At 42.2% G+C, this 19,721-nt stretch overlaps 1 protein-coding gene across 1 annotated transcript in view; it reads left to right on the top strand.

The window, feature by feature from the left end:
* The window catches only part of LOC124012938 (protein QNR-71-like), a 32,075-nt gene extending 15,511 nt beyond the window's left edge, over positions 1-16,564 (top strand). The window contains exons 11-12 of the mRNA XM_046327014.1: positions 15,712-15,802; positions 15,926-16,564. Coding sequence (XP_046182970.1) covers positions 15,712-15,802; positions 15,926-16,079 — 245 coding nt within the window. The 3' untranslated portion in view covers positions 16,080-16,564. The remainder of the gene's footprint in view (positions 1-15,711; positions 15,803-15,925) is intronic.
* Positions 16,565-19,721: the final 3,157 nt, after the last annotated feature.

Genomic DNA, 19,721 nt, shown 5'->3' with positions numbered 1-19,721 from the left:
CATTTCTGACGGAGTTAGAAACGGAGCATGGTGATTTGCCTTATCACACAGAGGTGCGATGGCTAAGCCAGGGAAAGGTGCTTCAAAGATGTTTCGAGCTTCGTGAGGAGATTTGTCTGTTCTTGGACAGCAAAGGGAAAGACACAACACAACTCCGAGACGAAATGTTTCTGTGTGAATTGGCTTTTCTGTGTGACATTACGAGTCATCTGAATGCAATGAACTTGCAGCTGCAGGGTCGGGATCGTGTCATCTCTGATATGTACAGTACAGTGAAGGCATTTAAAACCAAACTGACTCTGTGGGAGACGCAGATGCGGAAAGAAAATTTGAGCCACTTTCCCAGCTGCCAGACCATGAAAGAGAAGCTCTCTACCAGTGCGTTCCCGAGCGCACAGTTGGCTGATAAAATAGGTATGCTTGCCGCTGACTTTCGACGCCGATTTGCTGACTTTGAAGCACAAAAAAGCAGGTTGGAACTGCTCGGTAACCCATTTGCTGTTGACGTGGAAAGCTCACCACCAAACCTCCAAATGGAGTTGATTGACCTCCAATGCAATGATGCACTGAGGGCAAAATATGCGGCAGTGGGTGCTGCGGAGTTCGCCCGTTTCCTCCCCGACACAATGCCCCAGCTGCGCATCCAGGCTGCTCAAACGTTGTCTATGTTTGGCAGCACATACCTGTGTGAACAACTGTTTTCTTTGATGAACTTGAACAAAACATCACACAGAAGTCGACTTACTGCTGAACACCTCCACTCAATTCTGAGGATTTCCTCAGCTCAGAGCCTTACACCGAACATTGATGAACTTGTGGAAAAGATGGGACACCACCAAGTATCACCCTCAACCTCAAACAAGTGAACATTACTGTGCAATCACATATTTAGAGTTTTTACTCAGTTCAAGTTTAAAAGTTAAAGTTTTATTTGTTTTCACTGCATGTTACTTCTCCTTAAACAAAGTGTTGTTTTTGATTAATAGATTTTTGCACTTTATTTTATTGTATTTCAATCCAATTATATTTTTAAAATATTTCAGTTGAGTGGATGATAGAAAATTGCTATTATTGTTTTTTTCTTTGAAGTAAATTTAGCCCACTTTTGCTAAAATAGAAAATATAGGCTACTGATGGTGCCTTGAATACCGGTTTCTTTCATTTAATGTTCATGTTATGGGGATTTTTATATAAAGGAAATTTGTCTTTTGTGTCTGTTGAAAATTAAAGATTACTGACAGAGCCATAAGAAAATATTGCTTTATTTATCTGATCATATTGGAATATATTTGTTAGGTTTTCAGTAGGTTCAATTAGGTTCACTAGACTATATGCGTCATTTAAAAATTTTTCAATGAACATTCGAACAGTCCGGCCCTCGGCTTGTAGCTAAATTTTTTATTTGGCCCTCCGTCCATTTGACTTTGACACCCCTGATCTAAACCATGCCAGAATTTGTCCTTGTAGACCAATTTAGGTTTCCAATCTCTCCAAAATAATGTGGTGATCGATGGTATCAAAAGCAGCACTAAGGTCTAGGGGCACGAGGACAGATGCAGAGCCTCGGTCTGATGTCATTAAAAGGTCATTTACCACCTTCACAAGTGCAGTCTCAGTGCTATGATGGGGTCTAAAACCAGACTGAAGCATTTCATATACATTGTTTATCTTCAGGAAGGCAGTGAGTTGCTGCGCAACAGCATTTTCTAAAATTTTTGAGAGGAATGGAAGATTCAATATAGGCCAATAGTTTTTTATATTTTCTGGGTCAAGGTTTGGCTTTTTCAAGAGAGGCTTTATTACTGCCACTTTTAGTGAGTTTGGTACACATCTGGTGGATGTGAGACGTTTATTATGTTCAACATAGGAGGGCCAAGCACAGGAGGCAGCTCTTTCAGTAGTTTAGTTGGAATAGGGTCCAGTATGCAGCTTGAAGGTTTAGAGGCCATGATTATTTTCATCATTGTGTCAAGAGATATAGTACTAAAACACTCTTGATCCTAGGTCCTGGCAGAGTTGTGCAGACTCAGGACAACTGAGTTTTGAAGGAATACGCAGATTTAACGAGAAGTCCGTAATTTGCTTTCTAATAATCATGATCTTTTCCTCAAAGAAGTTAATGAATGTATTACTGCTGAAGTGAAAGCCATCCTCTCTTGGGGAATGCTGCTTTTTAGTTAGCTTTGCGACAGTATCAAAAAAGGAATTTCGGATTGTTCCTTATTTTCCTCAATTAAATTTGAAAAATAGGATGATCGAGCAGCAGTAAGGGCTCTTCAATACTACACGTTACTGTCTTTCCAAGCTAGTCGGAAGGCTTCCAGTTTGGTGTGACGCCATTTCCTTTCCAATTTTCTGGAAGCTTGCATCAGAGCTCGGGTATTTTCTGTATACCAGGAAGATAGTTTCTTATGAGAAATGTTTTTAGTTTTTAGGGGTGCAACTGCATCTAGGGTATTGCGCAAGGTTAAATTGAGTTCCTCAGTTAGGTAGTTAACTGATTTTTGTCCTCTGACGTCCTTGGGTAGACAGAAGGAGTCTGGAAGGGCATCAAGGAATCTTTGTGTTGTCTGTGAATTTATAGCACGACTTTTGATGTTCCTTGGTTGGGGTCTGAGCAGATTATTTGTTGCAATTGCAAACGTAATAAAATGGTGGTCCGATAGTCCAGGATTATGAGGAAAAACATTAAGATCCACAACATTTATTCCATGGGACAAAACTAGGTCCAGAGTATGACTGTGACAGTGAGTGGGTCCAGAAACATGTTGGACAAAACCCACTAAGTCGATGGACGTTTCCATGTGAATATTAAAGTCACGATAGGAATTCAGAGAACTCAATGAGGAATACTGTATATGGCCCAGGAGGCCTGTAAACAGTAGCTAAATAAAGTGATTGAGTAGGCTGCATAGATTTCTTGACTAGAAGCTCAACAGATGAAAACTTCATTTTTTTTGTTGTAAATTTGCTATTGTAAATGTTAGCAACACCTCCACCTTTGCGGGATGCACGGGGGATATTGTCACTATTGTAGTCAGGAGGTGAGGGCTCATTTAACACAGTAAATTCATCAGGCTTAAGCCATGTTTCAGTCAGGCCAATCACATCAAGATTATGATCAGTGAATAGTTAATTGACTATAATTGCCTTTGAAGTAAGGAATCTAACATTAAGTAGCCCTATTTTGAGATGTGCAGTATCACAATCTCTTTCAATAATGACAGGAATGGAGGAGGTCTTTATCCTAGTGAGATTGCTAAGGCGAACACCTGCGTGTTAACTTGTAGGCAAACAAGTGGGAGATCATTTATATAGATGGTAAACAGAAGGAGGGCTAACATTGATCCTTCTGGGGCCCCAGTGTTATTGTAAAGAGAGTCCGACTTGAGTGTCCCCCAGACGTACCCTTTGACTTCTGTTTGCCAGATAGGAATACATCCAACTAATGACTTCAGTGGACACATTAAGGGAGGATAGTTTGGATAGGAGGACCTCATGATTCACAGTATCAAAGGCCTTTTTAATATAATATAATAATATAATATATGCCATTTAGCAGACGCTTTTATCCAAAGCGACTTACAGTCATGTGTGCATACATTCTACGTATGGGTGGTCCCGGGGATCGAACCCACTACCCTGGCGTTACAAGCGCCATGCTCTACCAACTGAGCTACAGAAGGACCCAAAAAGAGTGACATCACCACCTATGTCCAGTTTAGATTTTATTCACTCCAGAAAATAGCAATTGGTTGTTTCGGTAGAAGCGTTTAGTTCTGAATCCAAATTGCATTTGATGTATGGATTTGCCCTGAATGAGGTGATCAGTCAGATGATCAGCCATCCATCTTTCAGCTACTTTTGATAGCACTGGAAGCATGCTTATCGGTCGGTAATTTTCCACCAGTGTTGGGTCACCAGATTTTAAAACAGGTGTCTTGTCTTTGCTATGCCGGATTAAGTGATATGACATGCTATTTTATAAAATAATTTCTCTGTAAATAATATTACCTGATTAAACTAATCATGTAAATGTAATTAACTAGGAAGTCGGGGCACCACGGAAGAATGTTTATAGAGGTGTTGTCTTCCAAATAAACTCTTAAGGACCTGGTAATCTTTTATATCAATAGCAGTCAATTATTAATCGTCACCTTATTCAGTCTCATCTGAACGTCGTAAAATTCTTGATTATCTTCACAAACCCTGGCTAACAAGTTGAATCAGCAATACAAAACTTGGTTTATTTTTCATTACTAAATACCTAAATAATCACAGAATTACATATACACAGGATGGATAATACATTGATTACTAATTATGTCATACAAGAAAACGTCCCCAGTGGACGGAACCGATATGACGGCTGGTTACGCAAAGAAAGGGGGTTGGGTTTGAATGAAAGCGCGGGAAGACTGAGTAACAAAAGGATTGGGTCTTTATCGGACCTTAAGAAACTATGCTATCTTAAATACAGAATCTTATGCATTCCAAATAACCACCCATTTGTAAAAGTAAAATACAATAAATATTTACTCTGAGCTGCGCTTCGATAGATTGGTTGTAGATGGAAGGCTGGGTTGCCCAGCAGAGATCTCTTTTGTGCTTTGAAGAATATGTTGTGGAAGAATGGTTCGTTGTAGTACCGTCGTCGTGTGGTAGAATGTATACAATATAATAATAATAATATATGCCATTTAGCAGACGCTTTTATCCAAAGCGACTTACAGTCATGTGTGCATACATTCTACGTATGGGTGGTCCCGGGGGATCAAACCCACTACCCTGGCGTTACAAGCGCCATGCTCTACCAACTGAGCTACACAGGACCACTACGTTGTAGTATCCTGTCTTTCTCAAGAGATTGTCTGTCCTTTCCTAGTCCACGTTTACAGCTGCTGCTATTTACTCAACGTCTAGGATGTATCACTTCTTTAGTGAATAAGAGTTCAAAATAATTCATAGCAAGTTGCCATACTATGAGCTCATGCTATATTCTGGCTGGTATAGTCGAAACTCATCCTTCCAGCGTGTCGATAATCACCTCCACGTTGACTTTATCCCTTCTAAACATATAGACATCAGTCCTCACGTCACTGGGAATACAATGTTAATTTCGTTAGGATGTAGTCGGTCAACCATTCGCAACCAGAGCTCAGGCTGAGGTTGGCTTAGTTCTGTAGTTGAAATCAGCCCTTTTAAGCGTATGGACAGCCGTCCTGATGTCATTGGGAACACAAGGTTGACTTTCGCCAATGGGCTTTTGTAGTGGTGGAGAGAAGGGCGTGTTTCATAGTTCACAACCAATGTCTGTTCACTTGGGTGGGGTCACTGAGTGAGCATAGTTCAGTTATGTAAACAATTCTCTCATTTAGAAGATAAAATTACATTTAATCTTTTCACAAATAGTTTCATATTTAAACATTTAAATTGCACAACAATTCCAGGTGAATCTGATAACTAGGATGTGTAGACTTTCCAAGATACAGTTTGTCATCCTATCATCAGTAATAATGTCTCAGATTACAACTGATCTGACATCATATTCTTTAAGTACCAACATATATTGTCAACTGGTTGGATTACCGAAATATGGTTCCATTCCCCAACCGTTTGATGTTACCAGACTCTCTCTATGTTAACAAAGGGCTTTCCAAGAGTCCAATCTGTAGAGAGAAAAGGGGGAAAGGTATTTATGGAGGTCATAAACCTCACCAACAGAGCAACGTCATGACATAGGTATCACTGCAGCAGACTTCCAAGCGTTGGGGAAGAACCCACATTTGATGGACAGATTAACAAGATGTACAATAGGGGCAATGAGAGAATATTTGTTCTCTTTAGTAATACAGTGTCTAGACCAAATACATATTTTGTTCTAGAGCTCATGAAGAAGCTAATAATACTGTCCACTGCTGATGCTGAGATTTCAGGAATTCTGAATATTGGTTTATTATCTTCTATGGGAGTGAGAACTGTGGTCTTGGTTGAGAATCTTTGAGCCAGTTCCCTGACAGTTAACATTTTTTTTTTGTTGAAGATGGTGGATATGAAATTGGAGTCTTGAATTAGAATCTCATTAACCTTTAATTCAGGATGATTTTTGGACTTTGCAGCTCCTCTCCCTGTTAGTTTGTTGAGATTTTCCCAAATCACTTTGCCATTATCTTTTGCTTCATTGATCACTCTAAGAACTCTGCTTATGCATTTTTTTACATTCCTAACCACCTTATTTCTCAGTGATGCAAATGTACGTGTCATCATTCTTACCAGACTTCAATGCTTTTTTCAAGGAACAATCCCATTCTCTCATCTGCCTCCAGAGGTCCTCATTGAGCCATGGTAGAGAGGTTTTCCGTCTTGGCTTACGTTGAAATTTCCTAGTACAAGAGTTATCCACTTTGTCAATAGCTGACAGAAATGTTCTGTATCCAAACTCTGGGCATTCATTGCTTAACAGATCAGACCAGTCAATTTGATTTATAGCTGCATCATAGTTACTCTGCTCACTTTTCTGGATTTTTTTTATCTTACTGTTGCACGTTAATGTTTTTTTATGTATTTCTCATTTCACCTTTTATTTATCCAGGTAAGCTAGGCAGGATGGATATAGGTCTGTAACAGTTTGGGTCTAGAGTGTCATCCCGTTTGAAGAGGGGGATGACCGCGGCAGATTTCCAATCTTTAGTGATCTGACGATACGAAAGAGAGGTTGAACAGACTGGTAATAGGGGTTGCAACAATGGCGGTGGATAATTTTAAAAAGAGAGGGTCCAGATTGTCTCGCCCAACTGATTTGTACGGGTCCAGGTTTTGCAGCTCTTTCAGAGCATCTGCGATCTGGATTTGGGTGAAGGAGAAGCTGGGGAGGCTTGGGCAAGTAGCTGCAGGGGGTGCAGAGCTGTTGGTTGGGGTTGCTAGGAGGAAGGCAAGGCCAGACGTAGAGAAATGCTTATTGAAATTCTCGATTATCGTGGATTTATCAGTGGTGACAGTGTTACCTAGCCTCAGTGCAGTGCAATACGGTTCTTAAATCTCTTTTTAGTGAGCTTTCTAACCACCAATGTAACATTGTGGTCAGTTATGCCAGTTAGTAAGTTACAGTTCTGTTAGTAAACACCAGATACATTTGAGTCTGGGATGACTGTCACTCTGGTTGGACCTTGTATTATTTGATTGAGTCAGGTTGAAATAATCTGTGATTTCTGAGTTTCTTCCTGCAAGTTTTGTTTTCCCAGTTTATATTGAAATTTCCCATGAAGATGATCTCCTTCTTATGATCACATTCTTTAAGCATGGCACTTAGATGGTCATTAAACAAGATATCAGATGTTGGTGGTTGATATGATCCAATAATAGTGATATATATACATATATATATATATATATATATATATATATATACACACAGTGGGGCAAAAAAACTATTTAGTCAGCCACCAATTGTGCAAGTTCTCCCACTTAAAAAATGAGAGAGGCCTGTAATTTTAATCATAGGTACACTTCAACCATGACAGACAAAATGAGAAAAAAATCGCATTGTAGGATTTTTAATGAATTTATTTGCAAATTATGGTGGAAAATAAGTATTTGGTCATCTACACGAAGCAAGATTTCTGGCTCTCACAGACCTGTAACTTCTTCTTTAAGAGGCTCCTCTGTCATCCACTCATTACCTGTATTAATGGCACCTGTTTGAACTTGTTATCAGTATAAAAGACACCTGTCCACAAGCTCAAACAGTCACACTCCAAACTCCACTATGGCCAAGACCAAAGAGCTGTCAAAGTACACCAGAAACAAAATTGTAGACCTGCACCAGGCTGGGAAGACTGAATCTGCAATAGGCAAGCAGCTTGGTTTGAAGAAATCAACTGTGGGAGCAATTATTAGGAAATGGAAGACATACAAGACCTCTGATAATCTCCCTCGATCTGGGACTCCATGCAAGATCTCACCCCGTGGGGTCAAAATCATCACAAGAACGGAGAGCAAAAATCCCAGAACCACACGGGGGGACCTAGTGAATGACCTGCAGAGAGCTGGGACAAAAGTAACAAAGCCTACCATCAGTAACACACTACGTCGCCAGGGACTCAAATCCTGCAGTGCCAGACGTGTCCCCCTGCTTAGGCCAGTACATGTCCAGGCCCGTCTGAAGATTGCTAGAGAGCATTTGGATGATCCAGAAGAAGATTGGGAGAATGTCATATGGTCAGATGAAACCAAAATATAACTTTGGTAAAAACTCAACTCGTCGTGTTTGGAGGAAAAAGAATGCTCAGTTGCATCCAAAGAACACCATGCCTACTGTGAAGCTTGGGGGTGGAAACATCATGCTTTGGGGCTGTTTTTATGCAAAGGGGCCAGAACGACTGATCCGTGTAAAGGAAAGAATGAATGGGGCCATGTATCGTGAGATTTTGAGTGAAAACCTCCTTCCATCAGCAAGGGCATTGAAGATGAAACATGGCTGGGTCTTTCAGCATGACAATGATCCCAAACACACCGCCCGGGCAACGAAGGAGTGGCTTCGTAAGAAGCATTTCAAGGTCCTGGAGTGGCCTAGCCAGTCTCCAGATCTCAACACCATAGAACATCTTTGGAGGGAGTTGAAAGTCAGTGTTGCCCAGCAACAGCCCCAAAACATCACTGCTCTAAAGGAGATCTGCATGGAGGAATGGGCCAAAATACCAGCAACAGTGTGTGAAAACCTTGTGAAGACTTAGAGAAAACGTTTGACCTCTGTCATTGCCAACAAAGGGTATATAACAAAATATTGAGATAAACTTTTGTTATTGACCAAATACTTATTTTCCACCATAATTTGCAAATAAATTCATTGAAAATCCTACAATTTGATTTTATGGATTTTTCTCATTTTGTCTGTCATAGTTGAAGTGTACCTATGAGGAAAATTACAGGCCTCTCTCATCTTTTTAAGTAGGAGAACTTGCACAATTGGTGGCTGACTAAATACTTTTTTGCCCCACTGTATATGAGGGGAGAGGATGACATTCAGCCCCATACATTCAATGTCATTGGCATGTTTCCATATGATACGATTGCATTTAAAGTTTTATTTTTGAAATTATTATTTATAAATGTATTTTTTACCCCTTTTTTTCTCCCCAATTTTGTGGTATTCAATTGGTAGTAGTTACAGTCTTGTCTCATTGCTGCAACTCCTGTACGGACTCGGGAGAGGCGAAGGTCGAGAGCCATGCTTCCTCCGAAACACAACCCAACCAAGCCGCACTGCCTCTTGACACAACGCACATCCAACCCGGAAGCCAGCCGCCCCAATGTGTCAGAGGAAACACCGTACACCTAGTGACCTGCCCGGCCCGCCACAGGAGTCGCTAGTCCGCGATGAGACAAGGATATTCCTGCCGCCCAAACCCTCCCTAACCCGGACGACGCTGGGCCAATTGTGCGACGCCCCATGGACCTCCCGGTCGCGGTTGGCTGCGACAGAGCCTGGGCTCCAACCCAGAATCTCTGGCGATGCAGTGCCTTAGACCACTGCGCCACCCGGGAGTCTTAAAGTTATCTTTCATGTACATAAGCAATCCACCCCCTCTGCCCTCTCCCCTGTCCCTCCTGAATATGGAATATCCAAGGACATTAAAGGCAGAAATAGAAGATTTTTCAGCCATGTCTCAGAGAAACAGAAAAAATCTAGATTAGTCGTTCAATAAATGTTCTACCTGTTCACTCTTAGAAATGTTTTTATTTATTTTTTATTTCACCTTTATTTAACCAGGTAGGCTAGTTGAGAACAAGTTCTCATTTGCAACTGCGACCTGGCCAAGATAAAGCAAAGCAGTGTGACCTGGCCAAGATAAAGCAAAGCAGTGTGACACAGACAACAACAGTTACACATGGAGTAAACCATAAACAAGCCAATAACACAAACAACCTGGCCAAGATAAAGCAAAGCAGTGTGACACAGACCACAACAGTTACACATGGAGTAAACCATAAACAAGCCAATAACACAAACAACCTGGCCAAGATAAAGCAAAGCAGTGTGACACAGACAACAACAGTTACACATGGAGTAAACCATAAACAAGCCAATAACACAAACAACCTGGCCAAGATAAAGCAAAGCAGTGTGACACAGACAACAACAGTTACACATGGAGTAAACCATAAACAAGCCAATAACACAAACAACCTGGCCAAGATAAAGCAAAGCAGTGTGACACAGACAACAACACAGAGTTACACATGGAGTAAACCATAAACAAGCCAATAACACTAACAACCTGGCCAAGATAAAGCAAAGCAGTGTGACACAGACAACAACACAGAGTTACACATGGAGTAAACCATAAACAAGCCAATAACACAAACAACCTGGCCAAGATAAAGCAAGATAAAAGCAGTGTGACACAGACAACAACACAGAGTTACACATGGAGTAAACCATAAACAAGCCAATAACACTAACAACCTGGCCAAGATAAAGCAAAGCAGTGTGACACAGACAACAACACAGAGTTACACATGGAGTAAACCATAAACAAGCCAATAACACAAACAACCTGGCCAAGATAAAGCAAAGCAGTGTGACACAGACAACAACACAGAGTTACACATGGAGTAAACCATAAACAAGCCAATAACACAAACAACCTGGCCAAGATAAAGCAAAGCAGTGTGACACAGACAACAACACAGAGTTACACATGGAGTAAACCATAAACAAGCCAATAACACAAACAACCTGGTCAAGATAAAGCAAAGCAGTGTGACACAGACAACAACAGTTACACATGGAGTAAACCATAAACAAGCCAATAACACAAACAACCTGGCCAAGATAAAGCAAAGCAGTGTGACACAGACAACAACAGTTACACATGGAGTAAACCATAAACAAGCCAATAACACAAACAACCTGGCCAAGATAAAGCAAAGCAGTGTGACACAGACAACAACACAGAGTTACACATGGAGTAAACAATAAACAAGCCAATAACACAAACAAGTCAATGACACAGTAGAGAAAATAAAGTCTACATACAGTTTGTGCAAAAGGCATGAGGAGGTAGGCAATAAATAGGCCATAGGAGCGAATAATTACAATATAGCAGATTAACACTGGAGTGATAAATGAGCTGATGATGATGTGCAAGTAGAGATACTTGTGTGCAAAAGAGCAGAAAAGTAAATAAAATAAAAACAATATGAGGTAGGTAAATTGGGTGGGCTATTTACAGATGGACTATGTACAGCTGCAGTGATCGGTTAGCTGCTCAGATAGTTGATGTTTAAAGTTGGTGAGGGAAATAAAAGTCTCCAACTTCAGCTATTTTGCAATTCGTTCCAGTCACTGGCAGCAGAGAACTGGAAGAAAAGGCGGCCAAATTGGGTGTTGGCTTTGGGGATGACCTGTGAGATATACCTGCTGGAACGTGTGCTACGGGTGGATGTTGTTATCGTGACCAGTGAACTGAGATAAGGCGGAGGTTTACCTAGCATAGACTTATAGATGACCTGGAGCCAGTGGGTCTGGCGACGAATATGTAGCGAGGGCCAGCCGACAAGAGCAACGTTTGCAACATCTGAATATTCGTAAAGCTACGAATATTCAGATGACCTCCCAATATTCCTCTAGGCTTGGAACGAGGGTCCCAGAGCATTTTAGCCTGATTAACGCTTTGACAAAGTTTCATGGTACAATGTTTTCTAATCCCTGGGTTAAGGGAACTGAGCATCTGACTCGAATGTGGGTTTTGTTTGGGACATGTATCAAGAGTTGGCATTCAAATGAAATTATCAGCAGATTGCTCATTCTCTTGAAAAGCCATGTTAGCGACAGAAGTTATGCTCACATACACAGAACGACCTTCTCTGACTCAGATAATATAGGTTACTCAAATATACATTATTTCAATTCTTCATCAATGATTTTGTTCTGGACGGCTAATTAGGGGGACTTTTTTCCACTTCTCCCAGAATGACATCCTCCATATCAGGCTTTTTTCCACTTCTCCCAGAATGACATCCTCCATATTAGGCTTTTTTCCACTTCTCCCAGAATGACATCCTCCATATCAGGCTTTTTTCCACTTCTCCCAGAATGGCATCCTCCATATCAGGCTTTTTGTCTGCAGGTGACCTAACTCCAGACTCTGATGGGGAGCTTGGTACCCCGGGCCGCTTTGGTGTATGTTGATTCCGGTTTGTTTGAATGAAGGCCAGCATCGATGTTTGGCCGCCTACTTTTGTTTTCCCCAGAGAATTGCACCGCCTTTGGGGTCCCCTATTAACCTCCAGGTTTTCTATTGGGTTATGATATTCATTGGTCTCAGTAGCCACTTTCCCAGCTTCATTTTTAATTTACATTTGTAATTTTCTCCCTTTTTCTCCACAATTTCATGGTATCCAATTGTTTTAGTAGCTACTAACTTGTCTCATCGCTACAACTCCTGTACGGGTTCGGGAGAGACGAAGGTTGAAAGTCATGTGTCCTCCGATACACAACCCAACCAAGCCGCACTGCTTCTTAACACAGCGCGCATCCAACCCGGAAGCCAGCAGCACCAATGTGTCGGAGGAAACACCGTGCACCTGGCAACCTTGGTTAGCGCGCACTGCACCCGGCCCGCCACAGGAGTCATTCCTACCGGCCAAGCCCTCCCTAAACCGGACGATTCTAGGCCAATTGTGCGTCGCCCCACGGACCTCCCGGTCGCGGCCGGTTACGACAGAGCCTGGGCGCGAACCCAGAGTCTCTGATGGCACAGCTGGTGCTGCTGTACACTGCCCTTAACCACTGCGCCACCCGGGAGGCCTTCCCAGCTTCATTTTGAGCATTTTCCCTCTTATTATTTTTCTTGGAATGAGAGGTCACTGTTGCAGACTCTAGCTCACCAGGTACCAACTCCAATGTTTCATTCACTCTGTCTTTGTCCTTGGGAGCCGAAAAATTACCATCTTCAACCTCAGTCTCACGTTCAGTCATTTCAGCTGAGATATGTGATATGTCTGCCCTACTCATGGGGACAGGATTGTTCTCCTGCACATAGTGTGAAAAAGTTTCCTCTATGCACCTTATGTTGTCCAGTGTAGTAGGACTGTACTGTACCAGCTCCTTACCCCCTCTAGTGTGGGATTGTGTCAGCCAGTCCTGTCTACACACAGGACCTTGTTCATCATAAAATGTGTGTGAGGGCCCATCCTTACAGACAGTGTTATAGGAATGATGGGTGCTGCTACAACATATACAAAACGATCTCCATTGGTGCTGTTTGTAAATTGACCCTTGTATCTTATCATGCGCCTCATCACTCTCCACATCACCTTACATCCAGCTTTAGCCAGAAACTCAGTCATAACACTATCATCTGCTGATTCAGGTAGTTCTTTAATGTTGACTTGAATGGAGTTCTGGTCAGCCATGCGTGACTTCAAACTGAACAAATTATTCTTTTTGAACAAAAACGTTGCTCTTGCTTCCTTACTGAGAATATACAGTGGGGAGAACAAGTATTTGATACACTGTCGATGTTGCAGGTTTTCCTACTTTCAGAGCATGTAGAGGTCTGTAATTTTTATCATAGGTACACTTCAACTGTGAGAGATGGAACCTAAAACAAAAATCCAGAAAGTCACATTGTATGATTTTTAAGTAATTAATTTGCATTTTATTGCATGACATAAGTATTTGATCACCTACCAACCAGTAAGAATTCCAGCTCTCACAGACCTGTTAGTTTTTCTTTAAGAAGCCCTCCTGTTCTCCACTCATTACCTGTATTAAATGCACCTGTTTGAACTCGTTACCGGTATAAAAGACACCTGACCACACACTCAATCAAACAGACTCCAACCTCTCCACAATGGCCAAGACCAGAGAGCTGTGTAAGGACAGCAGGGATAAAATTGTAGACCTGCACAAGGCTGGGATGGGCTACAGGACAATAGGCAAGAAGCTTGGTGAAAAGGCAACAACTGATGGTGCAATTATTCGAAAATGGAAGAAGTTCAAGATGACGGTCAATCACCCTCGGTCTGGGGCTCCATGCAAGATATCACCTCGTGGGGCATCAATTATGACGAGGAAGGTGAGGGATCAGCCCAGAACTACACGGCAGGACCTGGTCAATGACCTGAAGAGAGCTGGGACCACAGTCTCAAAGAAAACCTTTAGTAACACACTACGCCGCCATGGATTAAAATCCTGCAGCGCACGCAAGGTCCCCCTGCTCAAGCCAGCGCATGTTCAGGCCCGTCTGAAGTTTGTCAATGACCATCTGGATGATCCAGAGGAGGAATGGTAGAAGGTCATGTGGTCTGATGAGACAAAAATAGAGCTTTTTGGTCTAAACTCCACTCGCCGTGTTTGGAGGAAGAAGGATGAATAATATCCGACCAATACCTTTTTTTTTAAATTAAAAATAAAATTTATTTTACCTTTATTTAACTAGGCAAGTCAGTTAAGAACAAATTCTTATTTTCAATGACGGTCTTGGAACTGTGGGTTAACTGCCTGTTCAGGGGCAGAACGGCAGATTTGTACCTTGTCAGCTCGGGGATTTGAACTTGCAACCTGCTCTAACCACGAGGCTACCCTGCCACCCCATGATGAGTACAACCCCAAGAACATAATCCCAACCGTGAAGCATGGAGGTGGAAACATCATTCTTTGGGGATGCTTTTCTGCAAAGGGGACAGGACGACTGCACCGTATTGAGGGGAGGATGGATGGGGCCATGTATCGCGAGATCTTGGCCAACAACCACCTTCCCTCAGTAAGAGCATTGAAGATGGGTCATGGCTAGGTCTTCCAGCATGACAACGACCCGAAACACACAGCCAGGGCAACAAAGGAGTGGCTCCGTAAGAAGCATCTCAAGGTCCTGGAGTGGCCTAGCCAGTCTCCAGTCCTGAACCCAATAGAACATATTTGGAGGGAGCTGAAAGTCCATATTGCCCAGCGACAGCCCCGAAACCTGAAGGATCTGGAGAAGGTCTGTATGGAGGAGTGGGCCAAAATCCCTGCTGCAGTGTGTGCAAACCTGGTCAAGAACTACAGGAAACGTTTAATCTCTGTAATTGAAAACAAAGGTTTCTGTACCTAATATTAAGTTCTGCTTTTCTGATGTATCAAATACTTATGTCATGCAAATGAATTACTTAAAAATCATACAATGTGATTTTCTGGATTTTTGTTTTAGATTCCGTTTCTCACAGTTGAAGTGTACCTATGATACAAATTACAGACCTCTACATGCTTTGTATGTCGGAAAACCTGCAAAATCGGCAGTGTATCAAATACTTGTTTTCCTCACTCTATATACCCCAGAGTGCACATACTCATTTACATTTACATTTACATGTACTGTACTGACCTCAAGTGGTTTGGATGAATTTCCTGTATGAGAGTGTGGTAGAGCTCCTCTTCCTTATGGGGTTGGCTATATCCTCCTCCTTTGTCAGGATTTCTCTCTCCATGATAAAACAGGTAAAACAGTCTCCTCTGGGGCATTTCGACCCAAAGGAGTCTGTCTAGGTTTTGTTTAATAGTACTTGTGCTAAGTTTGCACCTGATACTAAAGTACTTTCCTTCTCTCCTGGTCTCATACCTACATCTCTTCTTTGCACTCCTTTCTACTTTCCCTTCCTCTCCTCGATCCAACTCTCTATCACTGTCCATTTTCCTTTTTTTTCTTACCACCCTCCCTTTTGTAGTGTCTAAAGCTCCTCATGCTGCAGAGGTTGTCCTCTCCTCCAGTGCTATCCTGGTAGCCATCTTTGCCTTCATCGCCTTCATAGTCTACAAGTAAGTCAAGCCACAGTGTTACACACACTCACGTCTATCACCAAGCTTCCCTTACTCATGATCTCTCTCCTCCCTCTCTATGCCATTTCTCTGTCCTCCTCATTCCCTCCCTCTCCCCCCTAGGCGCTATAAGGTCTACAGACCTGTGACGAGGTCCCTGGTGGAGGATGCCAGTGTCCATGTTGAGATTGGGGGTCGTATGGGCCGGCTGAGGGAGATCATATTCCCCACCAACGAGGAGAGTCGCCGCCTGCTGACAGACAGACGCCCCGTTTAGACCCACCGTCCCCGTCGGTACTACAGAAGGGAAGCAGAACGAAATAAAACAAGTAGAACTTACACTCGTCTGTCAGTTAGGATATTGAGTATCTGTTCTACACCATACATTTCTATCTGAATGTTCTGTAACGTTATATAATCCTGAACAGGCGCAAGTGTTTTTACTTAGAGGTTCTTTAGTAACAAATTATACATTTAGCACATTTATAAATGCATCACAAAGAGTATATATATACCAATAACCAAGAGAACTTCTTTACATTTTAGTTTGTCAAAGTAACACTGTTAAAAGGTAAGATGTGCTGAAAAATATGAAAATATGAATCTGTTTAGTTCACTTTGTAGTAGAAAAGTACAAGTACCGTAATTTCCGGACTATAATCCGCTACTTTATTCCCACGCTTTGAACCTCGCGGTTTATACAATGACGCGGCTAATTTATGGATTTTTCCTGCTTTCACAAGATTCATGCCGCCAAAAAACTGAGCACCGTCACATAATGTGATGTAAATCGAGCGCGCTCAAACTTCCCATTATTCTGATTACGGTAGTAATTTTGTCACCCTCATCATGGCAAAGACACAGAGAAATGCATATGATGCAGCTTTCAAGTTGAAGGCGATCGATCTGGCTGTTGGAAAAGGAAATAGAGCTGCTGCATGGTAGCTTGGCCTTAATGAGTCGATGATAAGACGTTGGAAAGCAGCGTGAGGAACTGACTCAGTGCAAAAAGACAACAACAGCTTTCAGAGGGAAGAAAAGCAGATGGCCCAAAGTATTTGCAGCCACTCGACATCAGTGTAAATCGTGCATTTAAGGTGGCGCTCCATGTTCAGTGGGAGGCTTGGATGACAAGTGGGGAGAAATCCTTCACTAAAACGGGCCGCATGCGAAGAGCAACTTATGGTCAAGTCTGCCAGTGGATCCTGACAGGGTGGAGCATTGTAAAAAAATCCACTATCATCAACGGGTTTCGAAAGGCTGGACTGCTGCGTGTTGAAGGGGCAGCATGAGCTCAGCGGGGTATTTGCCTCCGGATGAAAGTGACGAGAGCGAAAATGAAAACGATCCAACATCGGATGAAGCAATTCTGAGAATATTCAACTCCGACACCGAAGGAGATGACTTCAGTGGTTTCAGTGCACAGGAGGAGGAAGATAGTGACCAATGACTTTCTTGGTAGGCCACTGTTGAATTTGTTACAAGCCGTGTTTCGTTTAAAGGCTGTGTAAAGTTAATTTGTTTCAATGTACCGGTAGGCACCTGCGGCTTATAGACATGTGCGACTTATTTATGTACAAAATCCATATTTTTTTTTTAAATAATTCAGTGGGTGCGGTTTATATTCAGGTGCGCTTAATAGTCCAGCAATTACGGTATGTGGAAAATAGCAAGAATTAAGAAAAGTTTGCAATAAAGCTCCGTTTTTTTAAGTTGGGGCAGGGCAGTGTTTAAGGCAGTGCTGGGGTGTATTCATTCCACCGATTCTGTTGCAAAACGTTTCTTAAACAGAACAAAACGGGGCTGGACCTACCTGAATTTGTCCAATAGACACTCGTTTTGCTCTGTTTGCTTCCATTTGGTTCTTAAACTGTAAACAGTTTCTGTAATGAATACACCCCTGGTGTGAGCGTGATAGTAAGGTCCTTTCCCATTTCAATCCCTAGCTTCTTCCCCTAGTCTTTTCAGATCTGTGAACTCCAAAGAGAAATGGGGCTAGGAACTAAAATGGAACTGGGCCAAATGGAACTGCTTTGAAGTTAAACGGGTCTAATGGTTTTGGAAATCAAATTTAGTAAATATCTTTGCAGACTTTCACAAGCCTAACAATGTGTTACTTTTAGAAAATGTTCAAATATGAGATTTATCAGTGTTTAACTGTACATCCCACTGCCCATTCTCTAATGTGCACATTTGTTGCACGAATGTACTGAATTGTAGTCATTTAGTTATTATAAAAGCCATCATTTCAAACCAATCTAAAAATGGAATTTTGTTCTGGAAAGATTCAAATGAAGATTGTGAACTAACCACTCTTTGTGAATATACTGGTAATGTCTGTAGCCTACCGATCTGCATGTGTCTTGGGAGTAGAGGGGGTTACAAGTGATGAAACAAGTAACCCGATTTAAATATAATTTAAAGTTGGATTTTGACACTACTACACTGTTGCAGTAACTGACCACCGAACACAGTTGCACTGGGGCTAAAGTTAGCTGAAGTTTGTACTGGCTTTAGAGAACCGAACTACAGATTCCAGTTCATCATGCTCCATAGACACATGACCAAAAGTATGTGGACACCAGATATGATACAACACTCCAAAGATGGACATGAGGCTGCTGCTCAATCAGTCCAAAATAAACATGCTCCATCCCCCAACGGTGCATACCTTATTCCAGGCATGTGTGGCAGTAGTACGGTGCAGGTGAAGCTCATTATTGTGTGTACTATGTACATACCTTCTTCTAGATTTGTGTGCCTGTAGTATCCTCTGAAGTGAGGTGTGTGACTCGAGTGTACCTGTAGTTTGTGGCGAAGTAACACTCATCGGTGTTGGCGGGGGGCACGGGATCTTGATCGCCACCTCCACCATCAGCTTCACGTTAACTTCGCCGACCGCGCTGTAGGCATGCGTGGCCACGTTGCTATGGGTGACCAGCTGGTTGCCGTTCTTGAAGTCCCAGATGTAGTCGACGGCATCGGCAGTCTTCAGGTAGTTACTGGGGTCATGAACAGACACTGAACACCATGTCCTCGCCACGCACAAACACGCTTTCCGACAGGTTGGCTGCTGCCTTCTGGGAAATAGTCACTGCCAAAGGGATCTTGTCTGTGAAGAGGTAAGGGTCAGTGGTGCTTTTAGCATGTGAACTCTTGGTGGGGCATACTCCCAAAATATGTTTTTATGCATGCCAGCAAAGCCACTACACTAAACAATACAGTGGGGCAAAACAGTATTTTGTCAGCCACCAATTGTGCAAGTTCTCCCACTTAAAACGATGAGAGAGGCCTGTAATTTTCATCATAGGTACACTTCAACTATGACAGACAAAATTAGAAGAGAAAAATCCAGAAAATCACATTGTAGGATTTTTAATGAATTTATTTGCAAATTATGGTGGAAAATAAGTATTTGGTCACCTACAAACAAGCAAGATTTCTGGCTCTCACAGACCTGTAACGTTACCTGTATTAATGGAACCTGTTTGAACTTGTTATCAGTATAAAAGACACCTGTCCACAACCTCAAACAGTCACACTCCAAACTCCAATATGGCCAAGACCAAAGAGCTGTCAAAGGACACCAGAAACAAAATTGTAGACCTGCACCAGGCTGGGAAGACTGAATCTGCAATAAGTAAGCAGCTTGGTTTGAAGAAATCAACTGTGGGAGCAATTATTAGGAAATGGAAGACATACAAGACCGCTGATAATCTCCCTCGATCTGGGGCTCCACGCAAGATCTCACTCCGTGTAAAGGAAAGAATGAATGGGGCCATGTATCGTGAGATTTTGAGTGAAAACCTCCTTCCATCAGCAAGGGCATTGAAGATGAAATGTGGCTGGGTCTTTCAGCATGACAGTGATCCCAAACACATCGCCCGGGCAACGAAGGAGTGGCTTTGTAAGAAGCATT

Source organism: Oncorhynchus gorbuscha, linkage group LG24 (assembly GCF_021184085.1).
Source record: "Oncorhynchus gorbuscha isolate QuinsamMale2020 ecotype Even-year linkage group LG24, OgorEven_v1.0, whole genome shotgun sequence".
Classification (NCBI taxonomy): domain Eukaryota; kingdom Metazoa; phylum Chordata; class Actinopteri; order Salmoniformes; family Salmonidae; genus Oncorhynchus; species Oncorhynchus gorbuscha.
Note: the sequence above shows the minus strand (reverse complement) of the source record. Positions and strands in the feature narration are given on the sequence as shown.